The sequence below is a fragment of the Chiloscyllium plagiosum genome, unplaced genomic scaffold, assembly GCF_037043375.1.
Source record: "Chiloscyllium plagiosum isolate Xiang-an unplaced genomic scaffold, Cpla_swu_hap1 HiC_scaffold_33, whole genome shotgun sequence".
Lineage (NCBI taxonomy): Eukaryota > Metazoa > Chordata > Chondrichthyes > Orectolobiformes > Hemiscylliidae > Chiloscyllium > Chiloscyllium plagiosum.
In genome coordinates, this window is record NW_028270171.1 from 13923966 (window position 1) to 13948664 (window position 24699).

Below are 24699 nucleotides of genomic sequence, written 5' to 3' on the forward strand. Positions count from 1 at the left end.
ATGTGCCCAACCTTGTTTGCAACAGCTGAGAAGGGTGTAGAGGCAGACTGGAGTTGAGATTACACCGTAAGGTATTGGATGTAGGTTTGCTCGCTGAGTTGGAAGGTTCATTTCCTTCATACAGCGAGCAAACCTACACCCAGAACCTCAATCTGAGCTACAAGTATTCTCAAAACTCGCTAAGACCTATGGGTGCAATACGCTAAAACTGGCCCGAAAATGGGAAACGATTACCATATGGTATAGGAGCAGAATTAACCCTTTTTTTTAAAAAAAATCATTTATGGTATGTGGGCATCGCTGGCTGGGCAGCATTTATTGCCCATCCCTAGTTGCCCTTAAGAAGGTGGTGGTGTTCTGCCTTCTTGAACCACTACAGTCCACCGGCTGAGGATTAATCCACAATACCATTAGGGAGGGAATTCTAGGATATTGACCCAGTGACAGTAAAGGAACGACACTATGTTTCCAAGTCAGGTTGGTGAGTGACTTGGAGGGAAACTTGAAGTTGGCGGTGTTCCCATATATCTGCTGCCCTTGTCCTTCTAGATGGATCGGGAGCTTGGAAGATGCTGTTGGAGGATGCTTGGTGAGTTTTTGCAGTGCATTCGGTCCACTGAGTCTGCTCCACCATTCGATCATTACTGATATGTTTCTTAACTCCCACTTCTTCAGCCCTCTCCCTGTAACCCTTGATCCCCTTAATAATCACAAACTTATCTAGCTCTGGCTTAAAGCTATCTCAAGAGGTCAACAATTCTGCTGATGTGACATGGGGTGTCAGCCAAGCCAGTGAGATAATCTTCTGACCAAGAGATGAAGAGGAGTCAATGGAGCTAAAATGGGAACAAATGGGGAATAAAAAACAGTATACTTGGAAATGAAGGTACTGGTCACATGGCACCTTCATTTTGAAACGTACAAGTGAGTTGGACTGTTAAAATGCCAGTATGTGTTTCACTGATTTTAAATGATGGAACAGCAGAGGGGAGAGGGTATTTCTGGCAGTATAGGGTGGTCAGGAGAGATGGCAATGTGGTATACGTTCAGAACTGTTCTGAAGGAGGGCCACTGGACTCGAAACAATAATTCTGTCTCCACGGATGCTGCCAGTCCTGCTGAGCTCTCTAGCAATTATTTTTGTTTTGGATTTCCAGCATCTACTGTTCTTACTTTTATTATAACAATCCAAAGGCCCAGTCTAATGAAAATATAAGTTTTTTAAAAAGTGCAGAAGGAAGAGGGAGTGATAGAGGTTAAGAGGGAGGGGAAGCGGGTAGAGGGTCAGGTGGAATACAGAGAAGGGAAAAGCGATTAGAGGTGGAGGGTAAAGGATCAGGGAAATACAAATGATAAAAGGAGAGCTTGAGAGGACACAGAAGAGGTTGAAGAGAGAGCATTGAGCAAGTTAAGTGTTATTATCCTGTAGGTTCTGTTTATCTAAGGATAATTTGGGAACAATTGGAAAACATGGGTAATTATACTGTTGGTGGTTAATAGATGAAAAATACCATGGGTGAGTTAGAGGTGGGAAAAAGCTGTTTGGTGATGTGATAATAGTTTCAAATATAAATAAAAATAATTGGGGGACAATAAGGGCTCTTGTGGTGCAATGGTAGCATCCATGCCTCTTAGACAGGAAACCCGGGTTCAAGTCCCACCTGCTACAGAGGTCTGTAGCAATATGGCTGAATAGGTTAATTAGAGAATATATATAATTGGAGAGCACTTGAGTGGATGAGGGAACAAATGTGGTGAGAATTTTTGATGTGTGAACGAAAGATAAAACTGACTGTATCTGAGTGAATTTTGTCAATCCAATATTTTAACCTCTGGTATTTATCATAGAAGAAAGAAAAGAGAATGGAAGAAAACTAAGGAAGAATAAATAGTTAATTGGAATTTACCATATGATCCATCCATCACTCCTGGACTTGACACCACGCTTTTGAAATTCAGTCGCTCCACTGACCCATTCTTTGTCTCTAACAGATGTGGCAGGGAGACAGCATTCTTAATGATTGGGGACACTGCTGGTGGAGGCGACATCTCTCGGCTACTATTGCGGCTCCTCATCGGTGACTTCCTGACATTCCTCAGTGCTCGGACGAGCGGGTTGGACTTAGCAGTCTCTCGCGCCTTCTCCCCTCCATGGTCACTGAGGAAGGAAGTGTCACCAAACACATCTCCACCTCGGCCTACGTGCATTGTGTGACGGAAGTCGCCCAATGGCGAGCTAATCATGTCAGGGGTCAGCTCGGACTTGAACCTACGCTTGCTATGAGAGTTGGAGACCAGGTTCTTGAGGACCGGCAACTTCCCTAAACTCATTTTTGAATCCTTGGTATCCCTACAACTTTAATCGACTTGAAGAAAAGTGTGGAGATAGAAGGCTGATGGAGTTTGTTGCACAACAGATGGACTTGTACAAAATCAGATACATCAGTACAACCTGAACCTTAATACAGGAATGTAATACAAGGATGGCAAATAAAACTGCACATTAACTAATTTTCCCATTATTTTTTTTTTGGCACAGAAATAGGCATGAAAATTTTTTAAAATTCAAATCATTTGTACTGTTTTTTTTAAAAACAAAAGAATTTTACACTATTCTTGACTTGAAGACTGATTCCGTGAGCAGGAATACGCAGTTCGACAGAAAATATTTTCTATATATTTTTGAAGTGGTTTACTTTTAATATAAAAAAGCATGTGATCATCAGGGTGGTCATACAGAGATTTTATTTTCTCTCCTAACTTCACATAGTTTCTGATGTTAAATATGGTCTGGGTTGGCTGTTAACACTTTTGGCCTTGTGGCTTGTGGAGGGGTGTGACGTAATAGTCTGTTATCTGACTCTTGCATTAATTAAAAATTAAATTCACCATTGGATTTTCAGAAGATAGTTTACTGTCTAGGGCTGTTCTGCAGGACACAACTTCCTGGATGGAGGTTTAGGCAGGAACTGCAAAGAGTAATATTTCATTGTTAGGAGATTCAGAAGTTGTCAGCGTAAAGATGGAGATTCAGTCAATTTAAGCTGTCAGTGTGCACTGAAGGAAGCAATCATCAATTAAAGAGGCAAATCTTTGGGCAGCTCCGACTTTAGACTTCAAAGGGCCTGGAAATGAAACAGAAAACATGGGCTCACTATCACTATCAACAAACTAGAAAATTAAATGCAAATCACCTCTGGGGTATTAAGTACCTGAATTTCCTAATGCATTTACATTTACAAGCGACACACATTCACATACAGGAGCCCATTCTCCGCAAACAAAAGGAATACGTTCAAGCCTGATCTTTTTTTTCTGAATTACATGGGAGCTTGGGGTGCCATTAGTTTCGTGTTGCTTTCTCCATGACATTGCCTTGGCCAGAGTTGATCTGCCAACGAGTCAGCACCTGTCCTTCTGTTGTATAAATTGTTTTGATTGATGTGAAACTTGGCATTCTTATAAATGTCCTGGTGAATGCAAGGCCTTTTGGTAACCAGTATCCTTTTTCAGCAATATTCAAAGTAATTTTCTTTCTTGTCTGAAATAAAGGTTTTAAAGCCCTTTTTAAACTTGAAGACGTTTCACAACCATAAGGTCCTTCCCTACTCTCACCACCCCCTCAATATCACTTGACATCTAATGAAGAATGTTTAAATATTCTAACTGCTGTAAACTTAGGAATAGTCTGGCAAGTTCCAGGGGTCCTAATTCTTATTTTGTTTTTGAAACATGGCAGATGACTAGTGCACAGCAAAGTCCCACAAATCACCATCAGGTAATAAATCTGTTTTAGTGATGTTGCTTGAGGGATAAAGATTTATCCCGGCCACTGGGCAGAACATTCAGTGTGAGTTACTTAATTAGGGAAATAGGGTCTTTAATGCCCACTTGAGGGGCGAGATGGGTATTTGGATTGGCAGTGTTACCTGAAACGCTTTCTTATCTCAGACATCAGCATTCACTGACTGATCCCGTACAAGAGAACAATGACGGCTGCTGGTTAGAGGGCACTGTACCAACTTGTGGACCCTGCAACGAGGAAGATTGTGACAGAAGAGTAAAGGAAAGTCAGAGGGAAAAACGATGGTATAAATAAAATGGATGGGAGAGGACAAGTAAATGGGAAGTAACATTGTGGTGCAGTGTGCAACATCACTGCATTTGAGCCAGATGTTGAGTTTGAGCCTCATTGCAGGACTTGATGGACAAAGGAAGTTCATAAAATGATACATAACCCTATTTTGGTCAATCTGTAAATTCTTCCCAACACATCGACGACAGGCAGTAAGGGCAGAAGAGGTTCCTGAATCAGCCGTGTGTTGAGAAGAATGTTGGAGCCTCCAGCGTCTCTATCTATAGCTCCAGAATGGAGAGAGACAAAACCGTCCGTCTTCTCTGAATTGTGTCTGTGATCAGAGAATATTCATTAACACTGAGGGTTTGAGTTTTGCTTATTTTAAATGCTTTCAGAGCCAGTAACGTGGGAAGTCTTGCAGTACAGTGGTAGCATCCCTACATCAAGGTGAGAAAGTCCAGGTTCAAGTCCTATCCCAGGATGGAAGGGGTCACAATGTGGTACACTTTAGGCTGATAATCAATCTGAGAATCAATCCCTAACCTCTCCACTATTCCTCAAAGAGGAAAACACAAAATTGCAATCTTGAAAGTTCATGAAAAAGAGCCAATGATATAAGGAGGAGTGTGGGGATTCTGAAAATACGTCTGCCAAGTCAATTTTTTTTTAAAAAGAGGTTCATGTATTAGTGGGGACTTGAGTTCTGATTAAGGCCTCATCCCTACTCTGGCTGTTTGGCAAGCCTTCTCCTGGGATGATTGACAAGACTGCTGGCATTAAGCAGGGGACTGGAAAAGTTCCCAAGCCTGATGAGCAGGAACTGATAAACATGAATATGCAAGCTGTTCTCAGTGTTTCAAACTGATTTTAATCACATCAGTGGTGGCCCTGCCTTTAGTTGCCAAGGCCCTCACGTGTGAATTACGATGCTCCTTAAATCTGTCAGTTGACCAAACGATTTGGTCATCTGTCCTTATATTTCCTCATGTGACTTGGTCAAATGTCATTCCTATATGGATCATGTGGATGACTTACCTTGTTAAATGTGCTATATAAATGCAGGTTGTTGCAACAGAAAGCAAAAAAGAGAAACCCAAGGATAACAACCTAACTCGACTCTTGAAATAGGGAAGTTGTGAAGGAGCCAAAGTTGTACCTTTCTCACCTCTGCCTTTCAAGGCACCACCCTTGCTCTTCAGACAGGTTCAAACTTGTGAAAAATTTTAGCCTGGTCTTAGGAAACATTTCATTTGAGATTTTGTACTCAACTTCCTGCAGAAGGAACTGTCGTCCCTGAACACTCTGACTCACAAAGTGAGAGTGCCACTCACTTGGACACATCTGGAGGTTTTTGGAAGGGAACACAAAAACATTTTTGTGATTACCTTGACCGCTGGACATCTGAAGTCCACTTTGCAGACAACAGAGCAACTCCAAAACGTGGTCATGGTTTTCATGTAGGAAATGCAGGAACCAGTAAGCTCCCATGATTAGCAATGCGGTCATTGTAGAAGAAAAGGTTGAATATATCGTTATGGTAAGTATCACTACTCAGTACGTGCGGAGTATGGAGTTATGACATAATGATGTCAGATCACAAGCAGCTTGAATGGAAACAGAAAATTGTTGGAGAAACTCAGCAGATCTGGCAGCATCGGCAGAGAAAGCAGGATTAACATTTCACATCTATAGGAATCTTCTTTAGACTTGAAACATTAACTCTGTTTTACTCTACATATGCTGCCAGACCTGCTGAGTTTCTCCAGCAATTTTCTGTTATATTTCAGATCTCCAGAATCTTTTGTATTCTTCCTTTATTCGCATGGAGCCAGAATGACAGTGCTCCAAGCTGTCCTCTTTTACTATCCTCCATATATAGTTATGTTCAATTGCTGTGCATTCCTAAGAGTGCAGATCACACATTTCTATGGTAAGCACCAGATAATCTGTTCTCATCAAGTTGATTGAGGACCAAGACACCAAGAAATTAAATCCCTGCTCATCTTTGAAATAGTGGCATGAAATATTTTACACCCTTCTGAACAAACAGAGAAAACCTCTGTTTAACATCGCATCTGGAAGATAACCCCTTTGATAGAGCTGCACTCTCTCAATCCTACATTAGAAGCACCAGCATTTCTCCTTTGTACTCAAGCCCTGGAAATGGGGCTTGAACGCAGAATGTAGAGGTGAGAATAATCCCCATTGAACCACAGCTGAAACTAGGCTATCACATGGTAAGGAAGTGACACAGTCAAGCTCAATCCTGCATCCGTTAATGACTTTGGGTTTATGGCTACCAGATGTCTAGTTTCCGCCCATTCCTTCTACAGCGCTTTCCAACCCACGACCACTACCATCTAGAAGAACAAGACCAGCAGATATATAGGAACACTAATAGCTTCAAGTCCTCCTCCAAGTCACACGCTATCTTGACTTCAGACTATATCTTCACTTCCTCATTGTTGCTGGGTCAAATTCCTGAAACTCCATTTCTCACAGCACTATAAGTACTCCTACACCCTGAGGACTGTAGCAACTGGAGAAGGCAGCTCACCATTGCACTTTCCAGGTTAATTATGGATGTGGAAATAAATAAGACTGGCCTCTGTACAGTTATTTCAACTTCCATGGTTCATTAGCCTTCTGATGCACCTGATAAAGCTGTGACCAAAAAGAAAAATGCTGAACCTAGTCAGTAACACCCACAACGCATTAACAAATCCAATGCAATGCAATTTATCATTCTACATCAATCACCTTTATTCACTGATAATCACATCAGCCCTGACCTCACCATCCTGGCTGCATCATAAGAAAAGCAGAAAACAGTCGACACCTTGTTATTCTGAACTAGCAGAGGGATGACAGTGACCTGAAGACTTCAATTCAACCATCAAATTCTGCTGGCAGTAATAAAATACTGCCTGTGCAACATTTAATAATTAAATTAGGATTGTTTCACTAAACTAAAAACATAGAAAATAGGAGCAGGAGAAGGCCATTCAATATGATCATGGCTGGTCATCCAAGTCAGTCCCCTGTTCCCACTTTCTCCCCATAACCTTTAATCCCTTTAGTTGTAAGAAGTACATCTAACTTGTTCCTGAAAACGTTAAATGATTTGGCCTCAACTGGTTTCTGTGGCAGAGAATTCCACCAGCTCACCACTGTCTGGATGAAGAAATATCTCCTCATGGTTTGATTTGTTTGCCCTTATTGGTCAGTGAATTGAGTATACGAATTGGAATGTCATGCTGCGGCTGCATGGGGCATTTTGGAATACCACGTTCAATTCTGATCTCCCAGCTATAGGTTGTGAAACTTGAAAAGTGCAGAAAAGACTTAGGATGCTGCCCGGGTTGGAAGGTTTAAGCTGTAGGGAGAAGCTGAATAGGCTGGGGCTATTTTCCCTGGAGCGTTGGAGGCTGAGGGTGACTTTATACTGGTTTATAAAATCATGAGGGGCATGGATAGAGTGAATAACCAAGGTATTTTTCCCAGGAGAGGGGAGTCCAAAACTAGAGGGCATAGGTTTAAGGTGAGAAGGGAAAGATATAAAAGAGTCCTAAGGGGCAACGTTTTAGCGCAGAGGGTGGTGTGTGTATAGAATAAGCTGCCAGAGGAAATGGTGGAGCCTAGTACAATTACAACATTTAAAAGGCATCTAGATTGATACATGAATCGGAAGCGTTTAGAGAGATATGGGCCAAATGCTGGCAAATGGGACTGGATTAATTGAGGATATCTGGGGTTGGCATGGACAAGTTGGACCAATTGGTCTGTTTCTGTGCTTAACAGCTCTATGACACTGTTCTGCCCAGAAACTATCACACTGTATAAAATATACATATTCCATATTAAAAAAGTAATTACATTGCTGTAATATTCCCTTGTGTTATGCTTTCCTCATACTGTGACTATTACTTTAAGGTGCCTATTGACACCAATTTGCTGTGGGAAAACATTCTATAATGCTATTATGTACAATGATCTCACTGCAGTCAGGTTATTCCCAGCATTGCAGGACTTGTAACAACATGTCCTTCACCTTTCAGCTACAACCACCAGTACCATTCACCTCCTCCCCTATGCCCAGTATGGTTGGATATTACCTGGAGGTTTTCTTACACAGCCTCCCACCTACAACCATCCTCATCCGGTTAAACAAACTTTCATTTCCAGGAAAATGAAAAAGGCACAATTTTTTTCGATGTGTCAATGACCTTTCTCCTAATTTTGTTCACCATGGGGTCTTAGAGGTCAATATTCATGGCCCACACCAAAGCTGCAGACTTCAGAACTCTAATATGCCTCCATTCCATTAATGATAAGAGTTTTTTGCCAACTAGATCTTGCTGATTGAATGCAGTCTCAAGATCACTATCCAACTCTCCCTGGAGCCTTGTCCATCTCTACTCTTTGAAAGCTATTTTCTCTCCCACACTGTTAATTAACATGGATAACTCTTTATTCTGGCTCAATGTCTCCTTCATATAACTACTAGATTTTATTATGGAACATCTATAAGTTGTGTAAATGGCTGGAGTTATTTCTTTACTCAGAAACCAGGTTGGGATAGGCAAAAGTTATAACTGTACTGTGATTTCACACTCCAATCAGTTCATATGTAGGAGAGCTGGCTCAGAAACAAGGCCATTTGACCCAACCAGTCCATGATGGCCTTCATTCTCCACTCAAACCTCATCCTGTCTTTCTCAACCAAATCTAGTAACACAACCCACTACAGGGCATTCTGTTATAAAGCATGCTTTATCAATGCGAATTCACTGTAATGTGATTGATGGATTGGGGTTGCTCTTTCTATAACACAAATGTGTAAAATGTGTGTTGGCTGTAATGCGATTACTGCCAACATTTCAAGCGCTGTTTCTAAAGTGTGATTTTTCTATAACACAGGATTGCGCAAGAACACAACCATCATGTTATAGATGAACTGTCATTGGCTTATCAGCCATCAGCTTAAATGCGTGTTATTGCTTTCAACCACTCTCTTCAATAATGAGTTCCATGATCTCACTGCTCCTAGGGTAAAAACATTTCATCTGAATTCCTTATTTGTACAATTCAGGTATGTGACAGGATACTCGCCACTTGTCTGATGGGCACAGCTCCAACAACACTCAAGAAGGAGTTCATCTAGGGGCGAAGCAGCCCACTTGATTGGCACATTGTCTACCAACTTTTAACCATTCACTCCCTCCATCCTTGATGCTCAGTTACAGCGATGTATACTACCTACAAGGTGCACTGTAGCATCTCACCAAGGCTCCTTCAACAGCATCTTCCAAACCTGTGACCTTCATCACATAGAGGAAGAGGGAAGCAGATAGATCGGAACAGCACCATCTGCAAGTTTCCCTCCAGACCACACATCATCCTTAGGTGGAAACATCACCATTCCTTCAGTGTCAAATCCTGGAACCGCATCTCCAACAGCAGCGTGCGCATCACCATAACATGGACTGCTCACCACGATCTTTTCAGGGGCAATTAGAGATAGACAAAAAATACTAGCCCCACCAGTGACACTCATATTCATGATGTTACCTTAAGAGTGATGTTGCCTTTAATGCTTCATTTGCTTTGCATTTTTTCCCCACTTTTTATACCCAGAAGTTATCACACACAACGGAGTGACTTTGCTGACACCAAAGTCACTGGGACTCTTTTTTTTGTTTCTCTTCTTAAAAGCTAACTACCACCAATAAAAAAAAACATGTAGCCAATTAGATATTTATATGCCAAGTCCATTAAGGACAATACAAACCATGAAAAGTGAAGGGGAGGTAGGGAGAGAGGGAAGGGACTAAACGAAAATGAAGTTGGAGGGGGAGGTAAAGCTCTGTATCCCTTACAGTGCCCATCTCTCCCTAAAGTATTGAGTGAATGTTGTTTTTGAAAGCTCAACTTGCAAATGAGCCAAATGCCTGGATGTTATTCCACAGTTACAGGTTCTCTGCATGCAGCTCTTAAGGCATAGGCTACATATATATAATAAATAATATATATTTGTTCAACTGTAAATGAGTCCAGAGATCTTCACATAAAAGAATCCATGTACCTTGTTTGTGTTACATTTTGATAACACAAGAATAATATTACACATATCTTAAGAATGAATAAGAATAGATTTCTTGGTGAATAACATATCAGTGACCTCTTGTTATGCTTTCATTCCACAAATGGAAACATTCCCTCTCTATCCATTCTATCAAACCCTCTCACATAGAAGAAAAACACAGAAAATATAGGAGAAGACAGCCATTCGGTCCTTCATAACTGCCATTAAACTTTATTGAAACCTCAATGATAATAACGTAATTCCAATTCAACCCCCTGGAGTGCGACTCAGTGGGCTGCACTCTTAACTCTGAGTTACAAGGTTCCATGGTGTGAAGACAAAATAATGAAGGCCACAATGCAGTACTATGGGAGTGCTGCATTGTTGGTGGGGTGTCATCTTAAAGGTGAGACATTGAACTGATGCACCTCTACCTGCTCGGGAATGTTGCAGAAGATTTACGTGGAACTATTTCTAGAGAAGAGCAGTGCACCCCCACCACTACTCCTTTTCCAGTGTCCTGGATAATATTTATCTCTCAATCAACATCACAAAAAACCAAACTGAGTTGGTCATCATTCACTGGTGGGAGCTTACTGCGTGCAAACTGGTGGCTGCACTTCTTGCGTTACGACAGTGACTACACGTCCTCGACTAAAGCACTTCGGGACATTTGATGGTTGTGAAATATGCCATCTCAAATGGAACCTTTTCCTTCTATGCATTATAATAGCTACCCAATTGTAGTTAAACCGCTGTTTACAGCACTGCCTGTGGACAAGATTGTCCTGGTCATATTGACAACAGATGCTGACCAAGATGCTAATTTGTCCATTGACCGCAACAAGAAAAGGAAGGACTAAAAAAAGATGAGGCCAGGAATCATGACAGCCATGCAGCAGCGTGTCCAACTCTCCTAATATCATTGTAGGACTTAACGTGGACCCAGAATCTTAGGTCTACTCAGTCCATGCCAACCATAATCCCAAACTAAACCAGTCCCACCTGCCTGCACTTGGCCTATATCTCTCAAAATATTTCTTATTCATTACTTATCCAAATGTTATAAGGGTACCCACATCCACCACTTCCTCTGGAAGTTCATTCTACACATGAACAACCCATAGTGTAAAGACGTTACCCCTCATGTCTTTATAAAATCTTTCTCTTCTCACCTTAGAAATATACCCCCTAGTCTTGAAATCCCCATCTCTAGGGAAAAGACACCTGTCATTCACCTTATCTATGCCCCTCATGATTTTATAAACCTCAATAAGGTCACCCCTCAACTTCCTACGCTTCAGTGAAAAAAGTCCCAGTCTCCTTATAACTCAAACCTTCCATTCCCAGCAATATCCTGATAAATCTTTTCTGAACTCCCTCTAACTTAACAATATCCTCTTATCAGGGCAACCAAAACTGGACACAGTACTGCAGAAGAGGCCTCACCAATGTCCTGTAAAATAATGCAGAGAGGAGTTGGAGTCCTGGTTATAAAGGAAATGGTTACAGGGGGAGTGAGGTGAACTGCAGTCTAGAATGGAATTGTCAAAGCCATAAAAAAATTAGTCATCATCCAACTCAAACTTTAGTGGTTGGTGAGATCATGAGAACAAACTCCGTTGTTCTGCAGCCTTGACAGGAACTCTGACTGAGTTTTACAGTCTTATACACTAACTCAGACAAAATAAACCTTTCCAGATGGGGACACATTCTCAGATTGAATTTTATTTTAGGGAGCTGGGGGCAGGGGGTTTGTTGGAGAATAACAGGCCATCAGAATGTTCATGCCTTGAAGGTTTCAGGAATGAGGTCATGCAATGTGGCAGGTGACCTTTGACCCATGACGGATATGAATATCCATCACAGACCTGGAATCTCATTTCCATGGACTCTCACTAATGTTTGCTTTCAAAAGAGTCACTAATTTCAATTTGTTTTGCAATTCAGTTCTTAACCAGGGACAGAAAGAGGACAGGAAAAACATGGAGAACAACATTTTTGATGCAAGATTTTGGGGCAGGTCAATTGGCCAGATTAATTGGAAGAAAAATGAGGACTCAAGCTGAGAAGAGAAATAAGATAATGGGATGATGGAGAAGGAGATGGATGACACAATGAGTGGAAGTGAAATGTTTATATTGTCAAAGTTACTTTTCCATTCTGTGTCAGATGTGAATGTACAGTTGAAGCATTGTTCAAACTTAAACACAGTGGGAAGGATTTGGGTTTGTAACTTGAAGTAAAATAGACAGAATTAGATTGGTGGTCCAGGTTACAGGCCTCTTTATTTCATAGAGTCATTCCCGCACAGAAGGAGGCCATTTGGCCTTTCAAGTCTATGCTAGCTCTCTGTGGAGCAATCCAATAAATCAGTCTCATTCCCCTGCTTCACTCCCTTAGCCTTGCAGATTCTCTCAGGCATAAATCTAATTATGTTTTCAACTGATTATCACTGTTTCCCACACACTTGTATGCAGCAAATTCCAGGGCATTAGCACCAGGAAGATTAGGCTCGTCGTCAGGTATCCCTAATTGACAACCCTTTCCCTTGTAATGTCAAATAATGGGAACAGCTTTACTCTCTTACTTCACTTTTCATCGACAGGGGTGACCTGAAGAACAAATTCCTGAACAAATACCCTCAGGCAGCTGAAGGCGCGACCAGTGTTGGACAGCTCAAAAGTGGGGACGCTCAAGATGCCAGAATTCTAGGATCACAGATTTCCCTAAGGCTGGAGGGATTATGTTTATAGGATAGGGTGAAGACATGGAGGGAATTGGAAATAGAGTTTTGAAATTGAAACATTGCCTGTTGTAGGTCATAGAACACAGGGGTGATAGATGAATGCACCTCAATGGGAAGAAGGACACAGGAAAGCAGAGTTTTGGATGACTTCAAGTTTAGAGGATAGAATATGGGAGGTTGCTGAGAATTGCATTAGTATTCATTGAATAAAACGTGAAGTGCTTGAAACCATATAAATGTACAAATGGAGAAAAGCTGAAGAAAGCTGCAACGCAAATGGACTTGGGAGGACTTAGTCAAAGAGATAGGCAGCACAGAAACAGACCCTTCGGTCCAACTCACCCATGCCTACCAGATATCCTAGATAAATCTAGTCCCATCTGCCACCCATTTGCCCATACCCCTCTAAACCCTCCCTATTCATATATACAATAAGATGCCTCTTAAATGTTGCAATTGTACCAGCCTCCACCACTTCCTCTGGCAGCTCATTCCATATATGGACCACCTTCTGTGTGAAAACGTTACCCTCTGGTCCCTCTTTAAATCTTTCCCCCTCTCACCATAAACCTGTGCCCTCTAGTTTTGGAATCCCCCACCCTGGAGAAAAGACCTTGTCTATTTACACTAACCATGCCGCTCATGATTTTATAAACCTCTAGAAAGGTCATCACTCGCCTACGATGCTCTTGTGCATGAAACACAGAAACCTAGCACATGGGTTAAAAAGTAATCAGGAAGGCTAATGGAATGTTGACTCTTATTTCAAATGTTTTAGAGTATAGAATTGGGAAGTCTTACTGCAACTGTACCAGATCACATCTGGAGTATTGTGAGCAGTTTTGGACCCCTTATTTAAGGGGAAAGTATAATTTCATTGGAGGCAGTTCAGGAAAAGATCACTAGGATGATCACTGGTAGGGTGGGACTGACTTATGAGCAGAAGCTAAACAAATTAGCACTCACTGGAGTTTAGAAGAATGAGAGGTGATCTCATTGAAACATATACAATTCTTAAAGGGCTTGACAGGGTAAATGCTGATAGCACGTTTCCCCTCATAGCAGAGTCTAGGACCAGAGGGCATAGTCTCAGAATAAAGAGACACCAATTTAAAACTGAGACAAGGAGGAATTTCTTCTCTTGGATGGTGGAGAGTCATTGGAACACCTTGCCACAGAGATATGTGGGAGCAGAGACCTTGGGTATATTTAAGGTTGAGATGGGTAGATTTTTAATCAGTAGGGGAATCATGGGTTATCAGGAAAAGGCAGGAAATTGAACATGAGGCATGTTGGATCAGTCATGATCCTATTCAATGGTGGAGCACATTTGAGGGGCCTGTTCCTATTTCTTATGGTCCTCACCTTGTTCTTCCTAGTGTTCAGATAGGATAAAACAGCTAACCTTTCAAGTGCAGAGATTTAAACTGCCGAGCTAAAAGGGGGAGGTGATGGCCTAGTGGTATTGTTGCTGGACTATTAATCCAGAAACATTAATCCAGCTAATGTTAAGGGGTCCAGGGTTAGATTCCTGCCACTGGCAGTTGGTGGAATTTGAATTCAATAATAATCTGGAATTACCGATGATCACAAAACCATTGTCAGAAAAGTCCATTTGGTTCACTAATGTCCTTTTCAGGGATGGAAATCTGCCATCCACACCTGGTCTGGCCTCCATGTGACTCCAGATTCACAGCAATGTGGTTGACTCTCAACTGCCCGTTGAAATGGCCTAGCAAGCCACTCATTTCAAAGGCAATTAGGGCTGGGCAATAAATGCTGGCCAGCCAGTGCTGCCCATGTCCCATAAGTGAATAAAGAAAAAGATATTCGGTCGTAAACGGGAATCTCCATATGCATTCAGCAGGTGTCCTTAACAGTGTTCGTGATCATGGGTTTAAGCTGATTTAATGAAAATTGTCTAAAGAATTACCTCACTGATTGTAGATTTACAGCCCAATATTTGTTTCTTTTATAATATCAGTTCTGTGATCAGCATGTTAGCAGTCAGTTCAGCATTATAATGTGGGAGCTGAATAAAACTCTCTGGATCATTCATATTGCCATTTCACAGGGCAGTCCATCGTTTAGAAGTCGATCATGAGTTCACAGACCTCAAGGGATTGCCGAGCATGCTGTATCAGATTTCTCATTTAGTTAACATGCCTCTGATACAAAAATGTCCACCTCCCTTGACTCCTGTATGCTCTGACCTACGCTGGCAAATTTAAAATGCTTGTCTACATTTCAACCTTCTCCCCAACCTGCACAATTCCCTGCCCCTCTCTATTTCTGTAACCTCCTTGGGCCTTCACAACTGTTGTGGTCTCTGCATGCCTACATAGAGTCAGAGATGTACAGCATGGAAACAGATCCTTCGGTCCAACCTGTTCATGCCAACCAGATATCCCAACCCAATTTAGTCCCACCTGCCAGCACCCGGCCCATATCCCTCCAAACCCTTCCTATTCATATACCCATCCAAATGCCTCTTAAATGTTGCAATTGTTCCAGCCAATTCTTTTGTGCTCCCCCCTCATTTTAATGTCTCCATCACTGGCAACTCCACATTCTGAAGTCTATTTCTGAGAAACTCCTGAGTCCTCTGTGTCTTAAGTTCTTGCTCCCTCCTTAAGATGCATCCATGAAAACTGTGCTCTATGACCAAGCTTTTGGGTAGCTGTCGAAACACTGCCTTATATGGTTTGGTGTCAAACATTATTTGATATTCACTCCTCGTTGAGTGAACACGTCAACACTGCCAGAGTGGTCCAAATATTTATCAGAATGGTTCCAATGATGAGAGACTACAGTTACGGGGACAGAACTGAGACTGTTTGCCTTTGAGCAGCAATAAACAAAAAGCTACTTGATAGTCTTTAAAGGATTAATTATATTTAGAAAAGTGGCATCTAATGGTTGGAATCTCTAACTAGAGGGCACAGATTTAGGGTGATGAGTAAAAGTACCAGAGGTAACATGAGGAAGAACATTATCATGCATTAAGCAACCAAGATTTGCAGTGCGAGTTTGCATTATTCCCCTCTCTGGTGTGGCCAGAGCCATGGTGACAACAACAATGAGAATGAAAATATTAAATCAGATTCTTGACAACGACAAAATGTTCCTCATTTTTCCCATCAAACCTTAAATGGCAACTTTAGAATCTTGCCAAAGAATGGTGAAAGCCTTATTTCCATGCATTTGCAACCCATTAAAACCCTAGCTTGGACCATTTACACCCCACTTCCAACTCTTCTCTTCCTCACTAAGGAATGAGATGGCGCAAATTCCAGACAAGTTTAAATCGATGGTAGCCAGCAGCTGCAGCTCACCGAAAACCTGCCCCGGCTATCACATCATTGCTTCTTCTAGCATGCTCCATGGCTACAATCCTCCTTGACCTCTCATCCACACACCTTTGCGTTGATAGAGCATCAGCCTCAAGTCATCTTATGGCTCTTAACTTGCTTTCTTAGCATTCATTCACTTTCGTGCTTACTTGGAGGCTGTCAGCTTCTGTCTGCTTCATATTGTTTTCTTAGAGAGCACTGATTTGGACACAGAGTTACAGGCTGACAGCCTCTGCAGTTTCATTTGCTGTTTCGTGCAGAGAGAGAGAGGCAGATGGCTTGTGATGTTGGGGAGCAATTAAAACCCTGCCTATCAATCCAAGGTGGGATGATGAGATATTGTATGGAATCAAAGGAGATTTACTATATTGTGCCAGCAGCTCACGCAGCAAACATAAATGGCAATGAGTGGTAGTCAAAGGAGAAGAATTGTCAGTGCAGTGAAGGTAGCCACTCGGAGTATTGTCATAGTGAAGGGACCCATTCCTTTACACCACTGCATGATCGGACTCTTTTCCATCTGAAATTCTTTGCACAACTTTGAATTGCTGCTGGAACAATGTTTTATTACACTGTAATATTCATGTTTTGCTCTTCTTATGCACTCTATGCCACCCTTTGTATGATCGTGTAGTTTGTGCTGTCCATGTAGCACCTTAGTCCTGGAAGAACGCTGTGTCAGTTTTCACTGTATTTGTTGTATATGGTAGAAATGATAAATAAAACCTACTCTCCTCTACTTAATGACTTCATATTAGTCAGATCCAAAACAAAAAGGTTTTCTAACCCTGGTGCATGTTATTCACGAATGTGGCAAACAAGAGATACAGCAGTGCCATCCAATGTCAGGAAACCTGACATTACAACATGAAAGGCAAATGTTGATGTGGCAATTTTGCAATTGTGAATGTCAACATGGAGTTCTTGCATTAGAAATGCTGACAGAAAATTATGGTGCTGGAAGTAAGAGTGTGTATGCCACATGCAAGACTTTCATCATCGTACAGGTTGTTGAAAAAACATTGATTCAGCAGAACAGGAATGATAATAGGCAGTTGCATTTATGCAGCACCTTTAAAATAGGAACAGCCACAGGAACATATAAAGATTTATGACATGCATGGAGGCTATTTGGCCTATTGTGTCCATGGAGAAAGCGAGGACTGCAGATGCTGAAGAGCCAGAGTCAGGAATTCCTGATGAAGGGCATAGGCCTGAAACATCGATTCTTCTGCTCCTCAGATGCTGCCTGATTTACTGTGTTTTTCTAGTGCCACACTCTTCGGCTACTGTGTTCATACTCATTGCAAAAGCAATTCACCTGAATCCTATTTTACGTTTTGGTCCATAGCCCTGAGGTTTATGGTGCTTTAAGTGCGTACCTAAGTGTTATTTTTAAATAAACTGATGAGAAGTTTTGCCTCGACAGCTCCGTTAGGGAGTGAGGTCCAGCCTTTACCCTCTGAATAACCAAATTACTGAAATTTTCTTCGAACCTTACTACCAATTACATTAAATCTGTGCCCCTGACTAGTGACCTTTATGTACAATATAGACAAATGCTCCAACAGTACTTCATGGGATCATTACCAGCCAAGAAGTGGAGGATGGGGGTTATGGTTAGCTTAGTTGGCTGGATGGCTTGTTTGCAATGCACAGTGATGCCAACAATGTGGGTTCAATTCCTGTACTAGCGGAGGTTACCATGAAGGACCCTCCTTCTCAGCATCTTCCCCTCATCTGAGACATGGTGACCCTCAGGTTAAACCATCACCAATTGTCTCTCTATTGAGAGCACAGCCCTATGGTTTGGTAAGACTATGGCAACTTTACCTTTATCAAATAAGGCTTGACAATGAACTGACAATGAGTAGATGACAAAAAGCTTGGTCAAATAGCTGGGTGTTAAGGAGCAAAAACAGAGATAGAAAATGGAGAAGGCAGTTCAGACCTTTGGACTGTTCTGACATTCAACGAACTGTTGATGATCTGTATCTACATCTATTTACACTTAATGCTCCTGCCTAACAAAAATGGGTACATCTTAGGTTTTAAAGCTGCCAACTGGCATATTGTATAAGGTGGGTTCAGCTCAGTAAGAGTTAATACTGAGGAGCGCATTAAGCATGGCCAGTATGGAGTGTGCAAACAGACTTTAGTGAGAAGACAGCTCTGGATCCCGAAGGAGACAAGACCGACTATCAAGCTCTCCTTATAGTCTTAGTAACACAATCTACACCAAATCGTAAGGTAAAGTTGCCATGGTCCCAGAGGACCATAGGGTTGTACTCTTATTAGAGCAAACTGACTAGTGATGGTTTAGCCTGAGGATCACCAGGCAAAGTTGAGAAGGCAGGATCTTTATGGTGACCTCAGCTGGTGCAGGAACTGTTGGAATCACTTGACATCACAAACCAGCTGTCCAGCTAACTGAGATAACCAACCTTCCACACCAAACTTGTACCTAGTTGTTATCATGCAACAAACAAAATCTTGTTTAAAACAAAAGCCTCTTTGAGAAGGTTTCTTTTACCACATTATACTAGTCATAGCCTGAAGATGGAGAAAGTGAGGACTGCAGATGCTGGAGATCAGAGCTGAAAATGTGTTGCTGGAAAATCGCAGCAGGTCAGGCAGCATCCAAGGAGCAGGAGAATCGACGTTTCGGGCATCCTGAAGATCCCAACCTAAATGGAGGATAATGGCAGCAAAATCCCTGGTGTTATCTTTCAGCAAGATGTCTGTGGTAAGGATTCTTTATACAACATGGTGAGCAGCGGGCCAGACTTGATCTATATGCTCATAAAACAGATAGTATAATATTTCAGCAGAAAATGCCAGTAAAATCGTCATTTCGAATTTCTGATGCTAGTTTTTTTTCCCTTCAATTTTACTTCTTCCTGTGTCTGGTAACTGCATGCATATCATTTCTTTACTTTAGAAGATGGTTAAACCAGCAGCTGCTTTCTAGGCTGTTCCACTGTTGCTCCACCAGGAGGCACATCGAGCAGGACAGGAAGAGCCTACCTAACCCCAGCCCTTCTGACATAGAGTTTCCTTTCTGTCAATCTGACCAAAAAAACCTCCAATACACATACACTCTAGGGGAAGGAGCTGCAGAAATATGAGTCCAGACTAGGATTTGAACTAGATTTACCAGTAAGGAGCCCAAAGTTGTCCTGCTGCAAAGCAATCCTGCACAACTTAATGCAACACAGACAGAAAGCTTCACTTGCATAAACCTACACAGAATAGAAATGGCTAATCAGATTAATGCAACCTCTCCAGCCTGATTCCTCACAGTCAGACTCCTAAATGCCAGATCTCTGTTTGGACTGAACCAATATTCAAATAAGGCTGCACAGTACATGACATTTGTATGCAATTAACCACTGGGCAGCAACCTTCAATTTGACTTAACTACTGACTGCTACATTATAAATCGACATTAATGACTCCACAATTAATTAACTCTTTCCATACATCCATAAACAGGCAAACTCACTACATGGCTGCCATATGGAAACATTAGAGTAATTATAAGGGTTTAGATCGCAAAAATGAAATTGCATCTATATAGAAGCCTTCCAAATATACAGGACATCCCAACCCACTTTATTAGCTAATTAATTAAATTATTGCCACACTGTAGGTCAGACAGCAATCAATTTATACACAGCAAGATCTCACTTACACACACACAGACACAAATTGATCATGTGATTTTGAATGATGTTGATTGAATGGCAAACAATGCCAGGACAGGAGGGAGACCATCTGCTTCAAAAGAAGCATCACAAGATCTTTTATCTACAAAACAGACAATGTCAGTTTTCACAGAACGGAATTGGTGTAGAAGACCTTTTAGACTCACTGGAAAGTGGTCCCCTCTGACAGTGCAGCACTCCCTCAGTATTACACTGGTGCATCAGTCTAGACATGCTCCAGACTGTGGAATGGGACTTGAAGCCACAACTGGATCAAAGGCTCCTAACTGACCCACAGTTGACAATTATATTCTATAATGAGTACTTCAGGCAATGTTTGTGCTCAAATCTAATTTCAGAGTTAATAATGATCATAGCCCATGGGTTGTGACCTGCTGAATAAACTATCAATTTCTAAATCACCAACAGTCATTCATTCATCTCTGTCATCACATTTCATTTTGAACAAAGGAAATTTATTATTTTCCATATGACAAAGTAACCAAACTCTCAAAATACCTGCTAATAGGAGAATATACTATTATAGTTCTCAAGTCCCTTCCTTTCACAAAGCTAGTGAAATAAATTATATATTTTTAAAAGAAAATCAGTTTAAGAGACTGTTGAAACAGCAAATAAATATAACAGAGCGGCCGGTTCATATTAAACTGGTTTATAAAGGCAACCCAAATGATTCTTTCAAGAGTTCGATCTATTACCGTTAGGGAGGGAGGATTAATTTCCCCCTTTTTTTAAAAAAAAAGCGATAATTGAGGGGACTTACTTTGTTCAAAGAACTAATTCACCGGCTGTGTCGCAAATTTGATCCATCAAGGGACACAAATACGAGTGCAAAATAATTCAAACTTCTGTTCAGAAGGCTTTGTTTTTGAAACCAAAAAGATACTTAAAAACAGGAAGAGCCGAAATCTGCAGCAGAGATGTGTGAACAGGTCGCTTTAGTCAGGTCTGATGAGGGTTTCACACTGGAATTCCTCACATTAGGAATTTGCTTGCGGAGTGAACAATGCCAGGCTTGAGATTCAAATTGCAGCCTCTCATTCTCACTCCAGGAATTTAAAAGCCATTTAACAGAGCATGTTTAGATTGGGGAAAGCAATAGCACATTTTAATAATGATTATGAAATGCTGTTCAGACATTTCAATTTGTTGCTGAAACACCTCTGTTACTACATGTATTAAAAGATAAAAACTTCCAACAACTTTGGCGTCTCTTTTTATGCTTCAAACATGTTAAACAACTGTTTTGTTCGATTTTCACTCTCGAAAGATTGACAAGAGTCTACAATTTGGCACTGAGCTAAAATTCATCACCATGAATTTTATATACGGTACAGCAAATAACTTACCAATTAGTCTGTTGCAGCTTGCGTTAACAGCTACACATCTTTATTGAAAGACGTGAACTTATCTTCAGCTATCTGTCTCCAGTCTCCCTGCGAGACCTAAACTTTTTGTTGCTCCTTTGAAACTGACCTCGTTTCGCTGCTGGAACTTCACTTGACGTTTACTTGTTACAGCAGCGAGAGGGAGAGAGAAGGGGGAAGAGCAACAGACGACTCTTGATTGATAGCAATATTGCCCAATGGGAAACGACTAGAGTGGTTCTCGCTCCCTTGCAGTGGATCAATGTTTGTCATTTGCAATCATTTTATTTTCCAAAAATAAAACAGAAATTACACTAATTTCATAATTCATCAAATGTTAAAACAGAAGGAGTTGACTATTATTTAAGGAAAGATAATTTCATTGGAGGCAGTACAAAGAAGATTCACTAGGTTGGTCCCTGATAGGGAGAGATTTTCTGATGAGCAAAGTCCAAACAGGTTGGGACTCATTGGAGTTTAGAAGAACGAGAGATGATCTCATTGAAGTATATAGGACGCTTAAGGAAGTTGACAGGGTGAATGCTAGAGGATGTTTTTCTGAGGCAGAGTCTAGGACCAGACGGCATAGTGTCAGAATAAAGGGGCACCAATCAAAGAAAAAGATAAGAATTTTTTCCTGTCAACATAGAACATAGAACATAGAAGAATACAGCGCAGTACAGGCCCTTTGGCCCTCGATGTTGCGCCGATCCAAGCCCACCTAACCTATACTAACCCACTATCCTCCATATACCTATCCAATGCCCGCTTAAATGCCCATAAAGAGGGAGAGTCCACCACTGCTACTGGCAGGGCATTCCATGAACTTACGACTCGCTGAGTGAAGAACCTACCCCTAACTTTAGTCCTATATCTACCCCCCCTTAATTTAAAGCTATGCCCCCTTGTAATACCCGACTCCATACGCGGGAAAAGGTTCACACTGTCAACCCTATCTAACCCCCTAATCATCTTGTACACCTCAATCAAGTCACCCCTAAACCTTCTTTTCTCTAATGAAAACAGCCCCAAGTGTCTCAGTCTTTCCTCATACGATCTTCCTTCCATACCAGGCAACATCCTGGTAAACCTCCTCTGCACCCGTTCCAGTGCCTCCACATCCTTCCTATAGTATGGCGACCAAAACTGCACACAATATTCCAGATGCGGCCGCACCAGAGTCTTATACAACTGCATCATGACCTCAGGACTCCAGAACTCAATTCCTCTACCAATAAAAGCCAGTACGCCATATGCCTTCCTCACCGCACTATTTACCTGGGTGGCAACTTTCAGAGATCTGTGTACATGGACACCAAGATCCCTCTGCTCATCCACACTACCAAGTATCCGACCATTAGCCCAGTACCCCATCTTTTTGTTATTCCTCCCAAAGTGAATCACCTCACACTTAGCTACATTGAATTCCACTTGCCACCTTTCTGCCCAGCTCTGCAGCTTCTCTATATCCTGCTGTAACCTGCCACATCCTTCCTCACTGTCAACAACTCCTCCGACTTTCGTATCATCCGCAAACTTGCTCACCCAACCTTCTAACCCCTCTTCCAGGTCATTTATAAAAATGACAAACAGCAATGGTCCCAAAACAGATCCTTGCGGAACACCGCTAGTGACGGCACTCCATGAAGAAACTTTGCCATCAACTACTACCCTCTGTCTTCTTCCATCCAGCCAATTCCTAATCCAAACCTCCAACTCACCGTCAATGCCATATCTCCGTATTTTCTGCAGTAGCCTACCATGGGGAACCTTATCAAACGCCTTACTAAAATCCATATATACCACATCTACCGCTTTCCCCTCATCAACCTCCTTCGTCACCTTTTCAAAGGGTTCTAAGTCTTTGAAACTCCTTGCCATAGAGAGTTGTGAGGGCAGTGCCTTCGTATATGTTTAAGGTGGATATAGATTCTTGATCAGAAGGGGAAATAAAGTGTTATGGGAAAAGGGCAGGAACGTGGACGCAAGAAATGTTGGTTCAGCCATGAATAGTGAATAGTGGAGCAGGCTCGAGAGGTTGAACAGCTTACTCCTGTTCCTATTTCTTATGATCTTACTGGCATGCCAAGCCATTGCTAATGGTTCAATTTATTTCTCTTTCACTTCTCAGGTACCTACCCCTTAGTAGGTGTTGGTGTCCATGGATTCCCATTTGATTAATCCACACTTATGTGCAAAATATCTGCATTGCCTTCTTCAAGATGGCTGCCAAGGAGACACCCTGCTCTTACTGCCTATTGTGGTATTTTGGAAGGATTTAAAGTCTGAGAATCAACATGTATAGCCATACTATGAACTGAACTTCCATGGACTTAAAGTCTACCTTACAGTCGGATGGTGGTGTCCTGGCCTCTAGGCCATGGCAGCTGGGTTCAAGTTCTAGAGCTGTATCATGACATGTCTGAACAGATTGATTAAAAATATCTATAATATTACTGCGCTGTTACAGAATATTTACAGTGCCTGCTAAGGTAAGGAAAACATCTTTATTTCCAAAGCATCCTACTGTGATATCGTCAAGGGTGCAACATTACATTACATTATGTTGCATCACCTCCTATAATGATGTCTCCTTTCTATATGACACAGTCAGACCGTACCCTTATTCTACAAAGTCCTGAAGTGGGCCTTGAATTTGCAGCTTCAGTCCCAGAGTTAAGGACATTATTCACTCCACCAGAAGACCTTCCAGTGTGTCAGTTCCCAGGTTGTGAACTGGTTCCATTCCATTCTGGTCTCTGTTCACAAATCAATTTGTCCGCAAATCAGAATTGAATATAGCACAATATAAAACATCCATTTTTCAATACGGGAACTGTTCATACATTGGATCTTTGAAATTATACCCCTGAATGGGATCACGTTGGTAAATATGAGCATTTTTAAGTCAGGTATTTGTTATGGACTCCTTGTACTGGTCTCAATTGATCAGTAGGAGAAAGTGAGGTCTGCAGATGCTGGAGATCAGAGATGGAAATGTGTTGCTGGAAAAGCGCAGCAGGTCAGGCAGCATCTAGGGAACAGGAGAATCGACGTTTCGGGCATTAGCCCTTCCTCAGGAATCCTGAGGAAGGGCTAATGCCCGAAACGTCGATTCTCCTGTTCCCTAGATGCTGCCTGACCTGCTGCGCTTTTCCAGCAACACATTTCCATCAATTGATCAGTAAGTGGGCTGGTGGTGGTTTAGTGATAATGTCACTGGACTAGGTTTGAAGACCAAGCTGATGCTGGCAGCATGAGTTCAGACCTCATTATGGTTGTCAAACCCAGTTGTTAAATCTAAATCATAGAGTCGGTCCCAGTCTGGTATCATCAAAA

General features: G+C 41.7%; 1 protein-coding gene across 2 annotated transcripts in view; it reads right to left on the bottom strand.

Annotated features, from left to right (window-relative positions):
- The window catches only part of LOC148141229 (uncharacterized), a 59784-nt gene that overhangs the window by 11589 nt on the left and 23496 nt on the right, over positions 1–24699 (bottom strand). The window contains exons 1-2 of one of the 2 annotated variants that reach the window (XM_087978295.1): positions 21343–21507; positions 1908–3125 (exon numbers count right to left, since the gene is read on the bottom strand). In XM_087978295.1, the coding sequence (XP_087834421.1) occupies positions 1908–2331 (424 nt within the window). In that variant the 5' untranslated portion in view covers positions 2332–3125; positions 21343–21507. Of the gene's footprint in view, positions 1–1907; positions 3126–21342; positions 21508–24699 lie in introns of those variants that run through there. The other variant, XM_087978297.1, reaches the window with a different exon arrangement.